A 25133-nucleotide genomic window follows, 5' to 3' on the forward strand; every position below is an offset into this window, starting at 1 on the left:
GTAAGATCAGGCCTTGAAGTAAATAGGAAAGGTTTGGGAGAGGCACTTTGTGAGTCTTCTTTCTGGGTAAAGCAACGTTCTACCACCGATGGCCAAATTCCTAGCCCATTTTCAAGGCATTTTTTACAAGAATTTTCCTCCAACAACTTTGTTTTAGAATCAGAAACATCTTGAAAAAAATATGTTTGATAAAGCTTTAAAATTCAGGCAAAATATTTGTTCTTTATCCCTCAATGATCTTCTGCTGTTTTCATTTAGGGGGGTTTCTTTCTCAAATGCTGCTACTGGTCTCTTAGCTTACTGTAACTGCAACAGAAGAGTTAGTGCCTATTATGTAACCAGAATGAGAGCTTGGCCCATTTTTTATGCACATTTCATCTAATGCATCTGCTTGGGGTAGTCAAAAGATTTTGGCCTTAGATTACGTCAGCAATTAGAACTTGAGGACCTTCCTGCCTATTCTGTTGCAATCCTAAAGCCATAAACTGTTGATGAGAGAAGTCAGAGGAAAGGAAGGCACTTGCATCCAGCCTTGGCTCATTGCCTGTTTGGTCTTGGTAGCATCCATGGTTAAGAAGACCTATATTAAGTTTATTCAAATTCTATAAGCCACAGATGCATTATTAAATGACTTTTTCTTCTGAATTTGTCTTAATTTTCATATATGCATCAGATTCTAGCAAACACAGAGATAATATTTTAGAGGCCAGATACCATGGTAGATAATTTTTCAGGTTTTGGAGTCAAACAGAAATGGATGCAAATCCCAGATCCATTGCTAATTAAATGTTTGATCTTAGGCAAGTCACCTAACTTCCCTGAGCTTCATATTCCCTATCTGTAAAGTTGGAAAACTAGTAATAGTGCCTGCACAACGGAGTTGTTGGATAATGTATGTAAATTGCCTAGTGTAACACCCAGCATAAAGTGTGCTACTGCATTATGTAATAGTATTACCTACTGTTAATGATCAGTCTTGCTGTTTTGTTGCTATAGTAATAATCATTGTAACAGTGACCCACCTATGGAAGAAGTTACTTTGGAGGGAAGTAAACATTATGTCCTTACAGGTCCATCTGAGACTTGATGATTTCTAGGTAGGAAAGGTGCCACAAAAGAAGCAAGAGTCAAGGTAGGATGGAATTCACGTGTCGTATGTGATTTGACTAGCTTACCCCTCTTCACCTTGAGATGCAGCAATTCTAGTGTTGGTTCCTTGTACATGTTGTATTTTGGGGCGTCCCACAAGACTCATCTAACTAAAATAATTCCCTCAGCAACCTACAATTTCACCATTAAATTCATTCCATAAGGATTTTCTTTAGATGTGAACTTAGTGTGTAGTGCAGGGAATTGTCTAGGAGAGCAGCACATTAATTCTTCATTAAAACACTTTATGGGGGCCTGGAGGGAATGGAGCAGAGGATGGATATGTTTGGATCGACAGGATCACCTGAGGAAGACAAGCCTAGCTGGGAACTACTGAAGGTAGCACGGAGAAGTGTAGTGCTAGGCATATGGCAGAATTGCTGCAAAGTGGAAAGAGCTGAAAGAATAACACTGATATGCTTTACCTCCACAGTATTATCTAGAATGAAACTTGGATACCTGCATGTAAAGAATGACACTTGGAATTGTGGTTCCTCTTTTTATTTAACATCACTAGCCAAAATAACTTTGCCTCCTTATCACAGCTTCTCAATGTCACACCTTTCTTATCTGTCCACTTAAGAAATGCCTCCACTGATGAAAAAGAAGAGTCTCCCCACCCCTGCCAAAAAAGTGACAGAGATCACACACTAACAGGCTGCAAATCACTTAAATCATATTTTGAGTGGTGTATTATGGTAACCTATAAATAACTAATTGTGTAAAATTGCTTTAGTAGTTTCTAGATGGCAGCTTTAATTAAAAGCACCAGAGACATTTAGAAGTTTAGAAATGGATGGCATGTAATTTGCCCTTTTACCAACCATAAAATGGTAATTAAGGAATTTGATTCACTTCTTCCTATTAAAAGTTTTATGAGAATAGCAAGTTCCTTCTAAATACAGTTTCTCTTCAGCAGAAGGTAGTACATTTGCTTTATCAGTATTCTCCAGCAGGGTAAGATGTTCGAATGTACAAATTCTTCAGAAGTTAATGAGGACATTTCTTCCAATGCAAAATGTTTGTTTTTAAGATTCTAAAACATAAAACTGTATTAGAGTTAATCTTTCATCATGATTCCATATTGCTCCACCATCAATACGAGATGGCCCAGTCATTTCATGATTACCAAATGCATGGAGCTGACTATGAAATTAAAGAAATGGGGAAGTCATTTCCTGGTGACTCCAGCATGCTTTGCTGATTTTTGAAGGAATCTGAAGTCTACAATGTATTGACTTCCCAGGGAATTCAGAATATTCACTCTACACTAAAGGAGTCATAAAAGATGGGTTTTTTATCCAGAAATACTTGATGAATTAGTAGTTGTATAGTGTAAAATTCAAACAACATGCAGCAAACTAAGATGTCTTTGGAAATCCTTTTTTTTTTAATTGCATTTTAGGTTTTGGGGTACATGTGAAGAACATGCAAGATTGTTGTATAGGTACACACATGATTTGCTGCCTTCCTCTCCTTCACCTATATCTGGCATTTCTCCCCATGCTATCTCTCCCCAACTCCCCATCCCCCGCTGGAAATCCTTGAATTTAACACTGTCACAGGCTAAAACACAGCTAGAAATGGAGTAAGGAAGTTCATTTATTATTTTATAATTGAACAATTGGTTGCATTTTTGGCCACTTCAGCCCAGGGTTTATGGATGTTACTACTCAGGGCACTTACAACAGCATCATTAATGACGTAAGTTATGTGCAACATAAAGACAGCTTCTGGGGTTTTTGTTTGTTTGTTTAAAAAAAAAAAAGGAGTGCCTCATAGTCAGCTGCTGTTTTGTTTTGTTTTTAACGTCAAGCATATGTTTAAAAGTTATCTAAGCTGGATAGATCTTAGCAGAAAACGGGATATTTGAAATGTCTCCTGTTCATCCCATCTTTCAGTGACTCCCTGGCTAACTCTGAGCCCCTTGCGGCAGCCCTCAGTCTCTCTCTCCCACATAGAAATCTATGCTTTTGTCTTCTCTCTCCCATAATGAGAACTAGGTGGGTGTAAGTGGTACACTAAAGGGGGATGGGACAGTGGGAGGAGTATTTTATCACTGACATTATGTAGAATTTTCAGTGAATGTTGATTGTTAAAACAGACCTACTATTCACCAGGTTTATTATTGTTTTTAATATTTCAACAGAAAATGCACTTCCCCTTACTGTCTGTACCCAGAACCAACGACTCCCACCCACTACCCCAAACCTTGGTACACCCCTGCAGGTATAAGGAAAATACTCACAAAACAACACTCAATGAAAAGTTCAGGACACAAAGCTGTATGTACTGTATGCTGCTTCATCATATATTCTCCCTTGCACATATATATGCATATATATATATATCCCTTGCACCCTTATATGTGTGTGTGTGTGTGTGTGTATCCCTTACACATATCTAGATAGATAGATAGATAGATAGATATAGAGAGAGAAAGTTTGAAAGGGACTATATATAAATGTTAGCAATGATAATTGCTACATAAGGACATAAGAAATGATAAGTGACTTTTATTTTCTTCTCTTTAATTTTCTGAGCATTTATTAGAATTCAACAAAAGACCAGATATTATTTTTTGAATTGACGATGTCTAGTTACGAAATAAAATGCAACTCTTGTATTTTTCTTAAAAATACATGTATGTTATTTTCTCTGACACACGCCGTATTTTGTCCTATGGCCCGATTTCTGAGGACTCAGCTCTCTGTTTTCATAGATGACAGGTCTCCAAGAAGGAGTATCATAGTACCGCTGGTTGACAATAGGTTATTACCATCTGAGTATGTTACAGGAGACCTGCTGAAGGGACAATATGTAAGTCAAGGAAGAAACTTAAATGGAAGTCCTTGAAGGAATCCTGGCAGGCCAGTAGTAAAAGATATTTAAATTACATTTATTATTTTTTAAAAGAGTAGCATAAAGAAGAAAAATTTAAATGGCCTGTACGCCTACCATCTAGATAAGCACTATTGACATGGACACATAAAAATGTAAAAGTAATAAATGTCTATGGTTTGATAGTTCAAACTGTATAGAAAGATACAAAAAGAAATTTCAGGCTTCTTTGCCACAAACACACATACCCAGGTCTCGCTCTGTAAAGATAATCAATTTTAACAATCTTTTGAGATTCCTTCCAGACCTATATTTTCCCTTACATAAAACTAAACCATACCATATAGATTACTCCTCACCCTGCTTCTTTTATTTAATAATGTATCTTGAAGATCTTTCCATAATAGCAGGTACGTATTTACCGTTTTGTTTTTAAGAGCCGCATGACCTTATAACATAGGAATACACCATAATACATTAAGCCAGTTGCCTCTTGATATACTTGTTGCCTATTTTTAATCTTTCTTTATTGCATTGTGGCAATGAATAACCTGGTCCACATATTTTGGAGCACTTTTGTGAGCATATACATAGGGTTAATTTTTAGCAGTAGTAGATATTGCCAAATTGTCCTCCCAAAAGATGCACACATTTACAGTCTCACTAATAGTGTATCAGAGTGCCAGTTTGCAATACCCTCAGCAGCTCTCAGTATAAACCTCCTAATGTATGCCCATCTGATCAGCAGGAAATGGTGTCTTGTAGCTTGTAATTTTAATTTGCATTTCCTTTAATTATCAGTGAATTTGAGTCTCATTTCATATCTATTGTGACCATTTATATATCTTTTTTAGTAAATTCACTTTCACATCCTCTTCCAGTTTTTCTACTGAGCTGTTGTCCTTTCTGTTCTGGAAATTAAGAAAACATCCCTTTGTCTTTCATATGTGTTCCAAATATTCTTTCAAGCTTGTCATTTTCTTCTCTCTTTTTCTTTAACCCTATAGAATTTTCTATCTGCATACGGTCAGATTTATCAGTATATCTACTTAACATCTCTAGAGTTTGTGTCCTCTGGAAAAAGCTTCCTGTCATAAAGATACAATGTTTTTAAAGCAGGTGTGCAGACATTTTGGTGACCCTTAAATCATATCATGTGCCTCTCTAATTTGAGCCCTGTGAAATTTGGAAAACTTAGGAAGTATTTACAGTAGTTAAAACCAGAGAGTTTGAAATAATACAGGTAAAAATGGGTTCAAATTTATTTCGAATCCATCTTTGAGTCACTGTTTTGTCATCTGTAAAATGGAGATAGTAACTGCCTTCATTATGGGGTTATCGAGGATGAAATGACACAAGATGGGTTAAACCAGTGCCTGGCACAGATTAAGTACTGAATAAAGTATGATGATGCGAATGAGGATAACTATTAAGATACTTTTTAAGCTAGTAACTATTATTAACTAGTTGATTTTCAAGATTGGTAATAAACATTTTGTTTTCAAAATTGTTTGACGGTATTCAAATTCTCTTCTTTCAGATTTCATTGATGGTACAGACACAGCCCTAGTTTAATTCTGTTTACTTGCAAAATTCATTGTTCAACTAAAGGGGAAAAATTGCAACATAGAGAGATGAGCTACAGGGTGCTTGACTTAAGAAAAGTGTATGGAAAGTCACAAGTACACACGTGCATTAGACATGTGCTAGGACATTAATTATAGTATAAAAACTAGAAACAACCTAATAATCCACTAACAGGGGGTTGGTCAAATGATGGAACATTATACAACAATATAAATGAATGAGCTAGAAGTACATGTAAAAACATTAATAGTCAAAAATACAATGTTGCATGGATAAAAGAGAAAATTGCAATAGGGTACATAAGATGTAATATAATTTACATATTTTTATTGTGGTAAAATATGCATAACATAATATTTATTATTTTACTATGTGTACAGTTCTGAGGCATTAAGTGCATTCATATTATTATTCAGCCATCACTGTCATCCATCTCCTACATAAATTTTTAAAGCACAAAAACAATACTATATATTATTCATGGATATATACATATGCAGAAAATGTATACAAACATGCATGAGACGGACACATACTAACTTCAGGACAGTAGTTATCTCTGGGGAAGGAAGGAAAAAGAGGATAGGGATAAGGAGATGGGATTGGCTATCAAGAGATATGTAAAGCAAATGCTAACAGCTATTAAATTTTGGTGGCAGATGCATGGTGGGCTATGGTATTATTTTCTGACTTTTCTAACCATTTGAAGTACTTCCTAATTTTGAAACATTTTAAGTCAGAAGTAGAGTTTAGAAATATCAGCACTTTGGGAGGCTGAGGCAGGTGGATCACCTGAGGTCAGGAGTTCAAGACCAGCCTGGCCAACATGGTGAAACCCTATCTCTACTAAAAATACAAAAATTAGCTGGGTGTGGTGGCATGTGCCTGTAATCGCAGCTGCTTAGGAGGCTGAGGCAGGAGAATCACTTGAACCTGGGAGGTGGAGGTTGCAGTGAGCTGAGATCACACCATGGTACTCCAATCTGGGCGACAGAGCAAGACTCCTTCTCAGAAAAACAGAAAACAAAAAAAAAAGAAGTAGGGTTTAGAAAGCAACTTGCAAATGTATACCTGAAAATTCCATTTCAAAAATTGATTTATTTCATTTTGTTTTTTTTTACATAAGACTTTCACTCATACAGAAATGATGATCAAAATATTTAACATCCTGTAAGGCACAGGTACCCACATATGAGAACACACACCAGTTTTGGCTTTGGAGCAGGGTCATCAAGGACCCCTGCATTAATCCATGATTTTCTGAACAGATTGAATTTGAGATTCTTCCATTAGCTATAGAGATCATCACATCAGCACCTCCAGTATGTGCCTTTATGTGGAGTTTCCTAAACGGCTGACAGTGAACTTCCTGAGACAGACTCGATATAATGAGTCAGTTTTATCGTTGACCAAAGAAAGTCATTCTTCCCTTGGGAGTGAGTTCTGGCCCATTTAAAGTTTCCCCCTGAGGAATCACAGGCTTAATAAGTCAAATTGTGAGGTTGTCTTCAAGCCTCAAATATCAAAGCCCAGCCAGGAAGCCCCAGTGTTATTTGCTCTATTTTTCTTCCAGTTTCATTTACTAGCTTTTCCATTGATTTTTCAAAAGCTTGTTAGACTGTGTTTGGGGGAAACAGTCTAATGTGTTTGGGGGAAAAGGAAGGTGGGTAAGTGCCCAATTTAACCTGTATTTACTCAGGAAAGGAAGCCGATTACGCTGGTCATTTCCCTTAGCGGGCAGGAATTATTTCTCATTTTGGAAAGCATCTCTAACCCAACGAAACTGAAGCCATACTAATAGACTGATAGGTCTGCTTTGTCCCTCCCCAATCCAAAATCCATGAGAATAGATTCTGCTAAGCTTATCTATATTGGTTTTCATAATCCTTTCTTGTTCTCTTGAACAAAGTAAAATCAGAACTAAAGGCTGGCTACTACCACAGCCCTATTTCATGACGTGGGGCACCATCTCACCTTTCCCAGAGTAGTAAAACTGGGGCATTTCCTGGGAGAGTGGACAGAAGAAGGGCGACTTTGAAATCTTCTGATTTTTCACTTGTTATACTTGAAATTTTTGAGAAACCACAGATCAACACTTAGCACCCTCAAAATGTTCCTTTCCGTTGTATTTTTCTTACTAATGCTGGGCACTTTTTCGCAAGTGTATCTGATCCAATTTTAACAACATGATGTTATTTAAATAATCTATTGAATGTTGAGAGAAATGCTAGACAATTTACAAATGACCAAAACCACTGGCTTCCGCGTTGGCCCTAAAATGGTATCTTCCTAGTTCCTGGAAATGCTGGAGATATTTGAGCTGTTGAATTAAGAAATGAATCATTGCAGTTGCAAAAATGGCATCTGGAAGTATTTTAATACACCTCAGTTTTGTTTTGTTTTACTTCCTTTATCAGACTCACTGCCTGTTATTAATTACTCATTTTTTTAATTGCTTAAATTGTTAGGTTTCTAATATAGACCTTATTCATGTGTTCCATGAACATATAAAGTATGTTTATGTATATAAAGTAGTCTTGTATGGCAGGAACTATGCTAAGTGCTATAGTCAAACACCACAACCATCTCTTGTTGCAGCACAAACTTACTGGTTATCAGACAGGTATCCAGAGATGTCTTTATCTTAATTAATACTTTCAATATATTTTACTGATGTCAATAAGGCACTAGTATCAATGGCCCCACCTCACTATTCATAAGATTCCAACTGGTTTTAGCTACTGTAGCACATCCACATCATGTTCTGTCTTGTTACAAGAAGAACCTATTCACTGACGTCACTGAGCTTCACTGTTCTGTTAAGTTTTTCAAACAACAAATTTGGAAATCATAAGTAAACTAAAAAGATATGGTCCCTGCCCTTGAGTGGAATATTATCTCATTGGGGAGACATGGGAGGACTCATTAGAGAAGACTACAGTCCAGCATTAGGTTGCATGTATAAACTTCAGATACTACAGGGGTTCACAGACTGGAGAGCTGATTAGGGTTTGAAGGAAAAAAAATGGGGAAAATGAGAAGAGGGAAGAAGTGGAGAAAAAGAAGGAATCTGAAAAAAGACTGGACACAAAGGTAAAAAAGAACTAGGAACTAGATTCTAACCTCTATTCCTGATGGGTTAAGTGAACTCCAAAAGAAATAAAAGCTCAAAGAATAAGGCAAAAAGGAGAAGGTAAGCCAGTGGAGAATAACTAGGTGACTCTAAATGGGAAGTGAATGACTTAGCCCTTTCTGCGGGGAATAGGGTGGTCCTGAAATGGATTTGTTGAAACGGCCCTAACTCAGGATGTAAAATGTATTCTTAAGTCCCGTCAAAAATACCCCAGGCTCTTAGTTGCAGTTCAAACTTTAGATTTGTAGCTTAATGACATGTTAGATCTCATTCTTATCCACTTGGATTGGTATTACACACCTCTTCTAATTGGTTTAGAAGATTTCTACCATCAGACAAGACCAGTGGAATTGTTTAATATAATTGATAAGGAAATGCCTCCATCAAGATATTTGCAAGTATTCAAGTCAGTTTGTATATTATAATTTGGGAGGCTAGACTTTCACTGAACCTTGAAAGGTAAGCAGGGTTCGGGTACTAGAAGGAAAGGGCATTCCAGGCACAGGAAATGGTACAGGCAAATCTGTAATGATGGGGAATTTGCAGTATGTTTCAGAGCCAGTGCATATACCAGTTTGACTGGAAAAATAGTATAGGATCCTGCACAGACTAATAATCATCAGCTGTCAGAATTATACATAGGGCTCCTGCCATCTAAGGCAAGCCTTTCTGAAGCAGGTAATCAGGAAACAGATAAACCACAGTATGATGCCAGAAAACTGTTAATCAAATAAGATGAGGCATAGTGGCTCACACCTGTAATACCAATGCTTTGGGAGGCCAAGATAGGAGACTTACTTGAGCCCAGGAATTCAAGACCAACCTGGTCAACATAGTCAGACCCCATATCTACAATTTTTTTTTTAATTTGCCAGGAATGGTGGCATGCACATGTGTTCCCAGCTATTTAGAGAAGCTGGGGGGGATGATGTCTGGAGCCCAGGAGTTCGAGGCTGCAGTGAGTTGTGATCATGCCACTGCACCCCAGCCTGGGTGACAGAGCAACACCTTGTCTCTCTAAATAAGTAATAAAATTGAAACATAAATACTAACATCACTTGTGTTGACCTTTCAGAAAGATTTCACACATAGAAGTTATTTTATATGGTCTTCACAGTCATCTACTGACATGAGCTGCTCAGCTTTTTTACTCTTCATTAGGCAAAGGCAAAACCTGAGGACTGGGAGACTATTTAAATTTGTTAAAGTTACAGTCAGTCTCACAGCTGGATCTTCTGGCTTCTACCCCAGACTCTTTCCTCCACCTCTCATAGCTCACATGAACTTGTCTGGGTATTTGAATTTAGAAAAAAGAAAGACAGGGAAATGGCCTTGAAAACTCCAATTTCAATCAAGACAAGGCTAGGGAAGTCATCAGCCCCCTTTGAACAAAACAGAATTTTAAATGCCTTTCAATGTCAATTTTTTGTGCCCACAGATTGTCACACTTGTAGGTCAGAGTGTAGAAAGGTAAAAACAGTCAAAGAAGTTGTTTATCTCATTAAACAACTGCTTTGACTATTTTTTGCTTTTTGTTCCACTGTCATATTTGTGTCTGTGTCTGTGTGTGTGTAAGCTCTTGTTATATTCATATATTCTTGATTGAGCCCAAATCAGTTCTCCTAAACGTCTCTTGAACTTCCACTTAAAAGGTTTAAAATGTGTATTCACGCAGTGCTCATTACCCTGCCTTACCTTTTGCAAATGACTGTCTACCACTCCTGACTTTGTGAACTTCTCTTCTAGCACTAGCTTCATTAGTCAAGATGTACGAATGCAGGGAGAATTTTAAATGGGCCTTCTGTGTTGTTTTTGAAGGGGCACTACATGCAAATCATTATCCTAAGGAAATTTTAATTCTTCTTGAGTTAGCCCACTTTTGTGAATAGTAAGCACTATCAGCTTAATTCCTCATATCCTGCTTTTAGTGAGTATTCAGGACAAGGTATACTTAGTTTGCTTTTTATATTAGAACCTCTTGGTCATTCACATTCCTTGAGAAAGACTCATTTTCCCTAGAGTGCAACAACTGCAATTAGTTTTTTGCTGCTGCATGGGCAATAAATGAACTTCCCTTCCTCGGACTAATTGTTCACTAAGGTTCTTGTGTGGCAGTTTGTTTACTTAGGATGACAGAGACATTTCTTCCAAATGTATCTGAGTAGTGTCTCAGATACCCTTGCTTGATGTTTGAAGAATTTCTAAGGGGGAGATATAAAATATGCAGCTCAGATTTAGTAAACCTCATTTATCTTAGCCCATATATACTGAATACCCTTAAATCTCAGCCTGCAGGCATCTTTTGAGCAAGAACTGTAGCACACAAATAAGACATGTGCATTTCAACTTGAACTAGCACCATCTACTTAACCCAATCTCTCTCTCTGTCTTTCATTCTCTCTCTCTCTCTCTCACACACACACACACACACACGCACACACACACCACCAACCACTATAAAGCAAAGAAAAATAAATCACATCATTATCAGTGTCTGGTTTCACTGTTAAACGTTGAGACATTACCACCACCTTGGCCAAGGGACTTCCTCAGCCAGTTGCACAGCATGGAGCCTCATTTATTTGATTCTTTGAATGAAAACTTTAACCATCTTATAAAAGCTTGAAGGCTTTTACACCAATAATTCAATAGTATAGTATTTCCCCTGAGCTAACAAAATTGTTTTCAACTACTGAATTATCTCTATGGTGAATCCAACATAGGTTGCTCTCCTACTGACAAGGGTTACATAATGCTCCATGGACTTAAATCTTGTTTACAGAACACAGAAAAACCTGAAGTGTTCAAGCACGGTCTGTGTGGAAATCTTTGACTATGATTCTAGGCTTAGAAAAGTCACTGTCAGAAAGAATTATGGCAGTAACTGGCAATTAAGATACCGCTTAGCACCACTATAATACTTTATCTTCTTCGAAGTCCTTTCATTTCATTGGCTCTTGTGAGCTTCACACCACTTTACCCTGTGTAGTAGGTAGTATATAAGTTAGGAAATCAAGACACTGAGCGATCAAATGCCTTATCCAAAGTCCTACAGCTATTCTGTAACAAAAAGCAGCCTGGAAAAATCTTGAGGCACTTCTGTTTCTTCAGAACTCCTAACGTGGTAAGGTCGGAAGAGATCACAAGATCACAAACACAAAGTTATGTTGACAGAACAATTGGATCTGTGTGTGTGGTAGGGGGAGTGGCTGTCATGAGCTCTTCACTGTAGCTATCCACATGGATCACTTTCATCTGCAATTAATTTGATCCATGGTCATTTTTTTGTTTGCTCTTAGTTGTCAACCCCCCTTTTCCTATATTCCAGTCATCGCTAATTGATAGGTGACTGTATTCCTCTTAAAGGATTTTAGAGAAAGACATTGTCACTGCATCCTTTCTAAGTTCATTTTTAGAGAAATTCATATGCAGTTCTTGACCTTGACCTCTTGGCATGATTTATTTTGTTCAAGGTAGATGTGTTTCAGTATAAATGCGTGGAAATTTAGTCCTGTAATTCAGGAAGGTTTATTGAACATTTGTGCCCAAGTGTACTGCATTTGTTGTGATTAAAAAAAAAACAAATTCTAAAATCCAGTTCTTGTCCTCAGGGAGCTTATTACCTAGACAGATGGTGATTGGAGAATTCACGTTAACAAATAAGTAAATAACAGCTTCTTTGGGTTAGAAAACAGAGAGACCACGATGAACTGGAGTTTTCAGGGAAGGATTCATGAAAGGGAAACATCTTGTAAAAGACTTAAAAGGTGAATAGGATTTGGGTTGCTGAATGTTAATACTCGGGCCAAGCTAACAATCATATTAAACACACACACACACACTCTCAATAGCTTGACTAAAATAATAATTTATTTCATTCTCACATCACAGTTTAATATAGGTTGCCTGGGGAGTGGAAGAATCTCTGCTCCAAGCAGTGATTCAGGGAACCAGGCTTCTTCCATCTAGTGGTTCCTCAGTGCCTTAGGCCTTGGAATCCTCCACTGGATGGTCTGCATGCAGCCAGCCTACAGGGGAAGGTAGTAATCTATAGAGAAAGTCAATGCACGTTTTGTTCGGGATCAGGCCTAGAAGTCACATACATTCCTTCTGCCACACCTAACTGGAAAGGAGACTGAGAAATGTAATCTAGCTCTGTTAGAAAGAAAGAGAAATGGGATGATATGAACACATATCATTGTCTCTGCCATACTGAAAATGAAAGGACCTTATTAATTTTAATCAATACATACAGATATACATATTTGGGAGCTATGTGTTATAATTTAATACATTCATATAATTTGTAAAGATCAAATCAGTATAATTAGGATATCCATCACCTTAAATAGTTGTCTTTTCTTTATGCTAGAAACATTCAAATTATTCTCTTCTAGTTATTTTGAAAAATGCAATAGATTATTGAAAACTATATCATTCTACTGATCTATCAAACACTAGTTCTTATTTCTTCTATCACAGTGCATATTTACACCCATTAATCCACCTCTCTTCATCCTCCCCTACCTTTCCCAGCCTCTGGTAACCACTAATCTACTCTCTTTTGTAGCTCATACATATCAATGAGAACATGTAATATTTGTGTTTCTGTGCTTGACTTATTTAACTTAACATAATGACCTCTAGTTCCTTCTATGTTGCTGCAAATGATAGAATTTCATTCTTTTTATGGCTGAATAATATTCTATTGTGTATATGTGCCACACATTTTTTATCCATTCATCTATTGATGGGCACTTCGGTTGATTCCATGTTTTGGCTGTTGTGAATAGAGCTGCAATAAACATGAGAGTGCAGATATCTCTTTGATATACTGATTTCCTTTATTTTGGATACACACCAGTAGTAGTAGTGAAATTGCTAGATCATATGATAGTTCTATTTTTAGTTTTCTCAGGGACTGTCATTCCGTTTTTCATGGTGGCTATACTAATTTACATTCCCACCAACAATATATGAGGATTCCCCTTTCTCCACATCCTTACCAGCATTCATTATTCCCTGCCTTTTTTTTTTTTAATGAAAGCTGTTTTGACCTAGGTGAGATGACATCCCATTGTGCGGGGTCTCCTTTTTAGGTGGTAGCTCATATGATAATAGTAAAGTTAATGAACTCCCCACCACATGGAAACTCTTGAGTACTTTCTTAAAACTCATCAGCTCTGTGAAGATGAAGCCACAGAATACTTCGAAGAATAATTCTGAAGAAATCTAAGCTATCTATAGGAATATAAGAATTCTTAACAATTTTTCGGAGGGGTCAGAGATCCTTTTGACAATCTAACAAAACCAAAGGACTCTCTCCCCATGATAATATCCATACGTAAAACATTTTGCAGATAATTTCATGGAATTTCTGAACCTTCTTAAGCCAGTCTGTACCCCACCCCTGTGGTAAAGCAATTGATAACCTCATTTAAGCTACATGGCATAGTGGTTAAGAGAATGGGCATCTAACTCAGACAAATGTGTTAAACTAGCACTTTCTTTTTTCAACTTTTACTTTAAGTTCATGGGTACATGTGCAGGTTTGTTACATAGGTAAACTTGTGTCATAGGGGTTTGTCATGCAGATTATTTCATCACCCAGGTATTAAGGCTACTACCCATTAGTTATTTTTCCTGATCCTCTCCCTCCTCCAATCCTCCACTATCGGATAGGCCCCAGTGTGTATTGTTCCCCTCTGTGTGTCTATATGTTCCCATCATTTAGCTCCCATTTATAAGTGAGAACATGTGGTATTTGGTTTTCTGTTCCTGTATTAGTTTGCTAAGGATAATGGCCTCCAGCTCTATCCATGTCCCTGCAGAGGACATGATCTCATTACTTTTTATGGATTCACAGTGTTTCATGGTGTATATGTACCACATTTTCTTTATCTAGTCTGTCAGTGATGGTCATTTAGGTTGATTCCATGTCTTTGCTATTGGAAACAATGCTTCAGTGAACATACACATGCATATGTCTTTATAATAGAATGATTTATATTCCTTTGAGTATACACCCAGTAATGGGACTGCTGTGTCGAATGGTATTTCTGTCTTTAGGTCTCTGAGGAATCACCGCACTGTTTTCCACAGTGGTTGAACTAATTTACACTCCCACCAATAGCGTACAAGTGTTCCTTTTTCTCTACAACCTTGCCAGCATCTGTCAGTTTTTGACTTTTAATAAGAGCCAATCTGACTGGTGTGAGATGGTATGTCATTTTTGATTTGCATTTCTCTAATGTTCAGTGATGTTGAGCTTTTTTTCATATGCATGTTGGCCACATACATGTCTTCTTTTGAGAAGTGTTTGTTCATATCCTTTTCCCGCTTATTTAATGGGGTTGTTTGCTTTTTTCTTGTAAATTTGCTTAAGTTCCTTATAGATGCTGGATATTAATTAGGCCTTTGTCAAATGTATACTTTGCAAAAATGTTCTCCCATTCTGTAGGTTGCCTATGTACTCTGTTGATAGTTTCTTTTTCTGTGCAGAAGTTCATTTGTCAATTTTTGCTTTTGTTGCCATTGCTTTTGGCATCTTCATCATGAAATCTTTGCCCATGCCTATGTCTGGAATGGTATTGCCTAGGTTGTCTTCCAGGGTTTTTATAGTTTTGGATTTTACATTTAAGTCTTTAATCCATCTTGAGTTAATTTTTATATATGGTGTAACGAAGGGGTCCAGTTTCAATCTTCTGCATATGGCTAGCCAGTTATCGTAACACCATTTGTTGAATAGGGAGTCCTTTCCCCATTGCTTTCCCCAGTCCTTTCCCCTAGCATTTTCTAGTATGTAACCTGGAGTTAGTCACTCTACCTCTCTGCACTCCCTTTTCCTCATCTAAAAAATGACATTAGTACCTACTCCACAAGGCTGTTGTGAGAATTAAATGAGAAAATGTATGTAAGGAATCCAGCACAGTACCTGGAATATCATCGTATTCTCAGCAAATGGAAATGGTTATTGTTTGGTAGTATTAGTCATCTTCATTTTCAGTGGTGTTTACCTGGATTTCATACATAGTAGGCTCACCTAGAATTCAACATGGTTCTTCAGATTTCAGCTTACCTATCACTTAAGTCTAAGAAATTACTTGTGACTTTCATTTCCCCAGCCCATCCCCCAAGGATGCTCCCATGGCACCTTGGACTTGCCCCAAACTAGTGCTTATATAATGGCATTGTTATTGCCTGGTTATTTCTGTGTCTCCCTCTACCAGTTTCCAGGCTTTCCAAGGGCAATGCCATGTCTGTTTTATAGTCTCCTGTACTCCCATTGCCTAGGACAGTGCCTCACACATAGAGAGTGCAAAATAAATCTTGAATAAGTTAATAAGTAAACAGAAAAACATTTTTCTCAGTAAGCTTTAAGAAAAATAGTGGTTGGTGGATTTAAAAGTGCTGTCCATTTACTTTGCCTTAAGGCAAAGCTGAAGTCTAAAGCTTTGAGAGGATCAGAAGGAGCTGAAGACAAGACAAATGCTAAAAACTGGCATCCTCTGTCTTTCTCTCAATCAGAAGTCTTGGTTAATTAGCCCACAAATTTATTGTTCTTATAATGACTATGAAGCTCTTTGAAGTGCCTTTTGAGTAATCAAAAAAAGACATTCCAGTCAGCAGAATATTAGTTCGAATGCTTATCATTTTTAATTTGTGTTTATGTTATTTGGAAATTGACCTTTACTATGCAGAACATACTATAACACTTTATTAAACAAAATATCTGATTAAATAACTCACTATTCACTAGTCATATAATATTACAGTGAGTTTATCAGTGTCTCCTATCGGAGAACTCCTGATGCCATTGTTAACCACACAGTGAAATCATCTCAGCTGGTCATTAAGCTCTGCCTCCTTCCAACCTCTAGTGACATACAGAAATATGTAAACCCTCCAAATTCTAGAAACTCCATTTAGTGGCTACATAGTGAGAGAACTTAACAGGCTTATTATGCAAAGTAACTTGGCCCTTTCTGATCCCAGAGAGTAATTAAGTGGACAGTAGTCTGACGGGTTGAAGAATGGACTTTCCTGCCGAGTAGAGTTTCTATATATACCACACATATAATACCAATTTTCAGAGAATTGGAGTGCACATGAACAAAGAAAAATTCTCTTTGACTTAAAAGAACATTTTTGAATCAGTTACACAATTCAGCACTCTCAGTATTGGAGATTGAACTGACACCATATTAGGCTTAGGACTTTCCTGGGAGTTGATTTAACCATTTATCTTTGTCTCATAAAATTAAACAGCAGATTGTGGCAGAAAAAAAATCCAGTATTTCAGTTTTCTTGTTGCTGGGGCTATAGATGAAGAGCATGTTATGACTACTTTCCAAAGCTTATATTTTGAAAGATGTTTCATTTTTTATATAAAAATAATAAAAATGTAGGTGGCCTCAACAGCCGTAATTTTTAAAAATTAAGTACACAGATGCCTTCTGCCAACATTTGAAATTGGCATTCTACATGGCCAAAAACTCTGACCTTCATTGTTATCTAATTTGGGATTTTAGCTACTATTTCCAGGCTATTAACCGCCACATCTGGACTCTCAGTGATTACATCAGGATGCCCCTGGTCCTTCAGTATTGATCAGTAGCGTCTTTTTCCCCTCATAGGTGATAAATTTATAAGTAACTATCCAGTCTGCCCCAGCTTTAGGCAATTGTCTTCTTAAGAATTGTAGTATTTATTCATTGGAGGATAATAAGACAAGGGAAGAAGTCAAATAATTTTGCCTATAATTTGCAACTGTTTCATACAGAGCAATGCTTCGCAGAGAAAAGAGCCTGCAAATCAGATATTATATAATATCCCCTACTTTACATGGGATTTTCTGAATAATTTTTTTACAAGACGCACTTTATTTATGAGCAGATCTCTCCATAGAAAGAGCTTGTTAGGGCTTAATGCTGATGAATGGAGACAGCACCATTCACACTTCCAGGTTATGGTCTGTCAGTGCTTTCATTATACGCACTAATTTACAAGGATTTATTTATTTTCTCTCAAATGTAAAAATGTGCACCAAGCTAAACACGCTGTCTGGGCATCTGAGGCCAATGTTTTCCTTGGTGCAGGGGGATTTTTAAATTCAAATTTAAATCGAGGGGACTAAAGCTATTGTGTGTTTTCTTCCCGTTTCCACCCCCACCTGCCTCGCGTCACTGCCTAAGCTTGTGTTAATATCAGAGATCTCTATATTTTTACTTGCTTTGAAAATGAATTCTGGTTCAAAATTTTTAAACCTAGAAGTGGTGTTCTTAGGACAGCTTAAATCTTTAAATCTTTTCTCATCCAAAGACTGTACCTCTGATTGTGTTTTAAGTGCTGATGAAAATGCTGTCAGTGAGCACATCAATGAACATGACCATTGGAACAAATTATGCCCACAACACTGGTTACCAAGGTTTGGAGATCTGGGTACAACAATATCAAAATTGGAAAGTAAATTGAATCTGCAGATCTTGCTAGCCCCAGATGGCTTTATGTGATCTGAAATCACTCACATGCCCATCTCTGAAGAATAAAGCTTAAAATATATACTGGAAATGTGTCACTTCCTTTCACTCATTCTGACAAGCAATAATATATCTACTGCATCATCACTATCCCTGGGTTATAACAATAAGCATTAGGGGAGGGGAAATCTCCCCAAATGATGGACAAAAATTATTCTCTTTTTCCTGCCTGGGGTTTCCAATTTGGTTTTTACCCTCAGTGAAAGTTAAATACCCCTTAAACTTCACCAGTAAGGAGGTTGCAAAATTGTTGTTTGGGGAACTGATGTGTTTGTTGGTTGATTGGTTGGTAAGGGAAGGCAAATGAGAGGAAAATATGTACATATAAAATATGCCTAGGAACATTTATTAAGCACCTATCACAGTTTCCTCAAAGCCTTTTCTCCTATTTCTTTTTCAACTCCAAACATAAGTGTAATCCAATCAAAGTTAATTAAAGCTTCTCAATGAAAAGGAATTATGTTTGGAATTTGGACCATGATAAAAGAAGTTACTACACAAATATATGAAAGGAAAACATTCCAGAAACTGTCAGCAGAATCAGCCCTGAAGGCAAATAGTATTTAATAAGCCCAAACTTATTTCAAAGGGCACTAGTCTGCGGAACTCAGCTGACATGAACGGAGAGAAAGTTCACGGTGTTTAGAGCTTCACAAAAATTAAAAGTAAGAAAACTATGTAAAGTCCCAGATTATCCTCCCTGGATCAGCCCAAACTTTGCACTCTGATGGGATGAGAAGTGTGGTAGTCAAGGAAAAGAATTCTCCTCCCTGATATCAGCATAGAGATGTGAAGACCTTCCCACAAATACTAGTTAAGAATACATTTGGCTGGGCCATTGGCTCACACCTGTAATCCTAGCAGTTTGGGAGGCTGAGGCGGGTGGATCACCTGAGGTCAAGAGTTTGAGACCAGCCTCGCCAACATGGTGAAAAACTCTGTCTCTACTAAAAATACAAAAATTAGCCAGGCGTGGTGTCAGGCACCTGTAGTCCCAGCTACTCGGAAGGCTGAAACAGGAGCATCGCTTGAATCTGGGAGGCGGAGGTTGCAGTGAGCTGAGATCATGCCACTGCACTCCATCCTCCTGGGTGACAGAGCAAGACTCTGTTTCAAAAAAAAAAAAGAAAGAAAGAATACATTTATTTCTTTATACCTTTTGTGAACCTGCTCAAATTTTTAGAGTATCAGATCCTCTAATTTTACTACCTCCTCATAAGAGCAACACTTCATTTTATTTTTAATATCCTTAACTTACTAAAGTTTCAGAGTGTTCCTTAGTCTTAGTTTCAGTGTCGCCAGATTCTTTGTCTTTATACCCTCACAGAGCCTAGCATAGTGGCATTCACTATGATGTAGTAATCATAGCGTTGAGGAAGTGATTCATGATTTCGTACATGTCGAGCACATCTCCTCTCAGCCTTTCTGTCTCCAGACTTGAGTCTTGATCTTTCAGTCCATCCTATTGTAACAGCCAAATTTGAAATTTTATACTCAGTGATATTTAATACAGAGGTCGCAGAAGGTGGTCCTAAATAATAGGCCTGCCACAAACCACACCAAATTTTAAGCAATCAAGAAATTGATTTTGCCAAAACACAAAAATAACAAGCAGAAGTTCCCCTTGGCTCATCCTCATCCAAAATGTTCTGGAAATTAAGTAATTGTTCATATGCCATAATCATTTGACCTGCCCCAGTCTTAAAAGTCTTTTTGTAAACCACCTTAAGGGTCCTTATACCTCTAAAAATTATAAAGGGATTTATGAACATGGAATTCCCTTGTTTGGATACGCTGGTTTCCTTGGAGAACTCACCAAAACATAGATGACTTTAAAAGTATTAAGGGGACGTTAAAATGAATTTGCAACTTTTATAGATGTTAAGGATTAATACTTCATGAGGAACATCAGGATTAATCAAAGTATACCATAAAGTCAAGTCTTAATATTAACTTCCTGACAATGAATTAGCTCATCTAAAAGCAGTTTATTAAGTTGGGTTTATAAATTGACTTTAGATGAGTTCACATTTTGCCAGAAAATTCGTGTGTGTGTGTGTGAGTGTGTTGTGTTGTGTTAAAAGGACATGCTTGTTAGCACAGAAATTCTGAATTTAACATCCACTCAATGAGTTTCACCAGACCTAAATAAAGGGAAGAGAGGAAAAGACTAAATTGTAGACTAGTTTGAAAAATTCCATGTGGTTATTTTCAAGAGCACTGTCAAAAGCACCAAGGGAAATAGGAGTAGAGCCATATGTTCTTAAAGTGTAGCTGATACTTTTTGTATGTATTATTTCATATGATATAACAACCTAGGGCCGGGTGCAGTGGCTCACGCCTGTAATCCCAGCACTTTGGGAGGCCAAGGGAGGGATCACCTGAGGTCAGTTCGAGACCAGCCTGGTCAACATAGTGAAACCTCGTCTCTACTAAAAATACAAAAAATTACCCAGGCGTGCTGGCGGCACCTATAATCCCAGCTACTCAAGAGGCTGAGGCAGGATAATTGCTTGAACCTGGGAGGTGGAGGTTGCAGTGAGCCAAGATCATGCCATTGTACTCCAGCCTGGGCAACAAGAGCAAAACTCCCTCTCAAAAAAAAAAAAAGAAAGAAAGAAAAAACAATAACCAAAAAAAAAACCTAGATGTAGAGTAACCAGCTTGTCAAGGATGGTCCTATTTTTAAAACTGAGCCCTGCCTCAGTCCCAGGCAAACCAGAGCAGTAGATCACTTTAGCTAAGTAAGGCAGATCATCCTGTCCCTATGTTACCAAAGAGGAGTCTGAAATTTGCAAATGAATGACTCAATAAAAGTCACACATTAGTTGTAAGTGATGTATTCAGTATTAGAACCCAAGCCTTCTAACTGCTATTATAATAAAAATTTTAAGAAACCAGGCTATAATTGACACAGTATGTAAAAATACTGTGAAAATTTTATCAGCTTTTATCTTTTCTAGAAACTTAGCCATTCCCTTTGTGATACTGTAATTTTGCTCTCCAATCCCTTTTTAATAGATAATATGGAGAAAAAAAATTCAGCCCAGTTTATCAGAGTTGTTACAAACTCCCTTTTAACAAATTGTGAATTGATGAAAATAGTTTTAATGCTTTTCAAGTCAGTTATTTCCTAATGCAATCATGAAAATAAGCAGCAGCCTGTGCATCAGCACCCTAAAAGAAATGTAATATACATTGTCTCCTTTGTCTTTTCCCATTTATCTTAAAGATGATTTTTTATTGTTTGTGGGGCAAGCAGGTATCAAGGGGGTGGAAGTATAAAACTGGACAAAACAAAATTATTAGACCTGGCTTTTTCTCCGTATGTTACTTTTCGTCATTTCTTCTCAATACACAAAGAAGTGAATGTATGCCTCAACAAACCTCTCCTATTACTTGTCCTGTCTGTGTTGAGCAAAATTGAATCTATATGTCTTTAAAATGCCTTTCCATTGCTATGGCTTTTTTCAAAATACTGAACTTAGTGCAAATGTGATTCACTAGACTACTAATGCTCATTTGCTCTTTCTCAACAGGCATCACAGTTGATAGGCATGGATTCATTTACTTTGTGGATGGGACTATGATTCGCAGAATTGATGAGAATGCCGTGATCACAACTGTAATCGGCTCAAACGGTCTGACTTCCACACAACCACTGAGCTGTGACTCAGGAATGGACATCACTCAGGTAGGCACCACTGGTTTTCAAGTGCTATCGTCATTTGGCATCATGGAAATGGATAACAATTTTCTCATGCAGAAATTAGGTAGAATGGAAGCTTGGTATATCTGTTATAATACCAGATATCAGAAATTACTCAAAATGGTAAGCAAGGATGGAAGTAATGCCAGGTAGAATATTAACATACAATTAAGTAAAATCTCTCAAATTTGAATTAATCAGAGGGTAAGGCCAATCTCATTTATTGAATATTTCCAAGATATGTGATTTTATTTTTTAAAATGAAACAGTGACTGAAATTTGGAAAAAAAAAGTGACTATGAAGGCTCTTTAGACATCTTTTTAAATAAATATATAAGCATATTGTTATTCACACATATATAAATAGCTATTTCTAGGGTGTTTGGAAGTTTTCTTAACTAAAAGCAACATCCCCTTTGAGATCTATTTTACTGTTATTTAGGAAATTCTTTTTTAAGCCAGTGAGGATAAAAGAAAATTTAGCGTAGCTCTCATCTGGGTCCAAAATTCTGATTTTACCACAATTCTACAAAATCAGTATTCGACATTTAAAGAGATTATAGAGCATACAGCATAGTCCCAACATTCAGTGTATGCCTTTCTTAGTCTGCAGAAACAAGAAATGAAGGAAATAGATTAGACAGTCCTCAAACATTCCAGCTCTAACATTCTATAAATCTGTGACTCTAATAAAGTAGATTATTAAATAATCTTTTCAAAAACATTAAAGTGGATGTCGAGAGTTTTCAAATTGATCACTGTATCAGAGAGGATGGTCTTGGCTGCAGTAATAAAATACTTGTCTAAAAGTTGTTTAAACAGTAAGGTTTATTTATCTTACATAATGAGACGTCCAAAGATAGGCAAAGATGCCAGCAGATTTCCTTCTTGTGTCACATTGGCCAGAATTGAGTCACATGCCCATGCCTTCACCAGTCACTGGAAAAGGGGAAATGGGATTCCATAGTGGGTTCAGACCCTTCAGAAGTGGATCCCCTTTCCTGAGCATATTGCTACCTGATTCTTAAACCAAAATCAGAGTTCTGTTAGCAGGGAGTAAGGGGTTGCTATTGGGGTGGCAATGAGCAGTGTCCCCCACAGTTATATTCCTGTTGCTTCATTTGTCATACCACCTAAAACTTAGGAAAACGGTAAATGTATTAGTCCATTTTTATGCTACTGATAAAGACATACCAGAGACTGGGCAATTTACAAAAGAAAGAGATTTATTGGACTTACAGTTCCACATGGTGGGGGAGGCCTCACAATTATGGCAGAAGGCAAGGAAGAGCAAGTCATGTCTTACATGGATGGTAGCAGGCAAACAAGAGCTTGTGCAGGGAAACTACCATTTTGAAAACCATCAGATATCATGATACTCCTGCACTATCAGGAGAACAGCTCAGGAAACACCCGCCCCCATAATTCAATCACCTCCCACGAGGTTCCTCCCACAACATGTGGGAATTGTAGGAGTTAGAATTCAAGATGAGATTTGGGTGGGGACACAACCAAACCATATTAGTAAGTAAAAGAAACACACCCCTCAGAAACCTTGCTTTAGTCATTGACTAATATCTCCTGCCACCTCCACCCACCTTGAGCATACATCTCTATAAAACACTAGAAATGTGCCTATTTTGGGTTTCTTCTTCTCTCTGTGCCCCTGCCCTGCTCCAGAAACTCAAGAAATGCTTAAATACACTCAACTACAAAAATGAAATGGGGAATTGGGCCTGGAAAACTGACAAAATGAACAAACCATTTTTAATAGAGATTTGAGTAGATCAGGCTATCAAGTCCTAGAATAGTCTAACTTTCCATGATTCAAAATGCTGCAGAAGGCAAGAAAAAGTAGCATTATTTATGGCAATAAAGAAGGGTATAAATGTATTTGTATAGGGGAAGGGGGAGAGAGAAGATGCACATGTATGATTCACTTGTGGGATATTTTTAACTTAAAATAGGGCACTTAGTATTGCAATCAGTCAACTCGAAACAACTTTTCTGTTTCAGTGTAGAAAAGTTATGTTGAAAAGAGAATTCTTTGTCTTAGTAGAGCAAACATATGATCATCATCACCATGAGAAGGGTTCTTTTTCACATGACACTTTCCAAACATAATTCCCACCATAAAATCTTCCTCATTCTTTTCAGGTTGGGATGTACAATATACCCTACTGAAAAGAAACCCTGGAAACCAGGAGACAGAAACTTTATGGCATTTCATTCCAAGCCTCAGTTGCTCTGAAGCAGCCCTTCTTTACACAACTTTAGCTTTAGAGATACAGTAGATTTTTTTGGAGGCAGGGTAGGTTGTGTGGTATGAGAAGGGGATGGTAGAAGCCAGTAGGATTTCCCAGGAAAGAAAGCAAGTTTTATGTCCAAGTTATTTGGCCAGTAACTCTGCTGCTATCCACCATTTCCTGTTTTGTACCTGAGACACACTAAAGAGTAACTCCAATTTGTCCACCCAGACTGGTTCAGAACAAGGAGACTGTACTGATCAGTGTCCAGGTTATAACCCTCAATCTTTATTAGAGGCCTACTTCTCATGGACCCATTCCCCCAGTCTGGAAGTACCTCTGCTGATCCAAATCCCATTCCCATCTTCCTCACACCTCATTTCTTCCATGGGAACCTTCCTTGATGGTTGTAGTCCTCACTGTTGTTTCATTCCCTTACTGCAATCTAGTACCACCATGCTTAAATGTAATTTATTCTTTGGTGGCAAACTATGTATCCAACTGGTCTCCCACAGTAGACTGTGTGTTCCTGGAACATGCATAGGAAGTGCTCAGCAGATACAGTTAACATCTATACCTGAACCAAAAGGACACTATGGTGAAAAGAATATGAAACAGAAGTGAGAGATGATGCTAGAGAGGTAAGTGGGAGTGAATGGTGAAGGGTCTTATAAGCATAATGGAGTTATACTGGACAATGAGGAGAAAATAACGACATTAAGAAGGGAAATGCATTTTTAAAATAGTATTAAGCATGGAAATCAGTTTTAAGAGATTATTCTAGCTGTTGTATGGAGAACCAAGTGAAGCAAAATAACCCTAGAGACAGGGAGAACACTTAAGAGGCAATTGAAGTAATCCAGGTATGACAAGGACAAAACATATCAATATAGAAATGATCAGTCCCTTTCCAAGGGACTCCTGTAAAA

General features: G+C 37.5%; 1 protein-coding gene across 1 annotated transcript in view; it reads left to right on the plus strand.

Moving 5' to 3' along the window:
* TENM1 (teneurin transmembrane protein 1) overlaps positions 1–25133 on the plus strand; it is a 789930-nt gene that overhangs the window by 695184 nt on the left and 69613 nt on the right. The window contains exon 25 of the mRNA XM_012475269.3: positions 21789–21943. Coding sequence (XP_012330692.2) covers positions 21789–21943 — 155 coding nt within the window. The remainder of the gene's footprint in view (positions 1–21788; positions 21944–25133) is intronic.

Source organism: Aotus nancymaae, unplaced genomic scaffold (genome assembly GCF_030222135.1).
Source record: "Aotus nancymaae isolate 86718 unplaced genomic scaffold, 86718_ANA_hifiasm-v0.15.2.pri h1tg000004l, whole genome shotgun sequence".
Classification (NCBI taxonomy): domain Eukaryota; kingdom Metazoa; phylum Chordata; class Mammalia; order Primates; family Aotidae; genus Aotus; species Aotus nancymaae.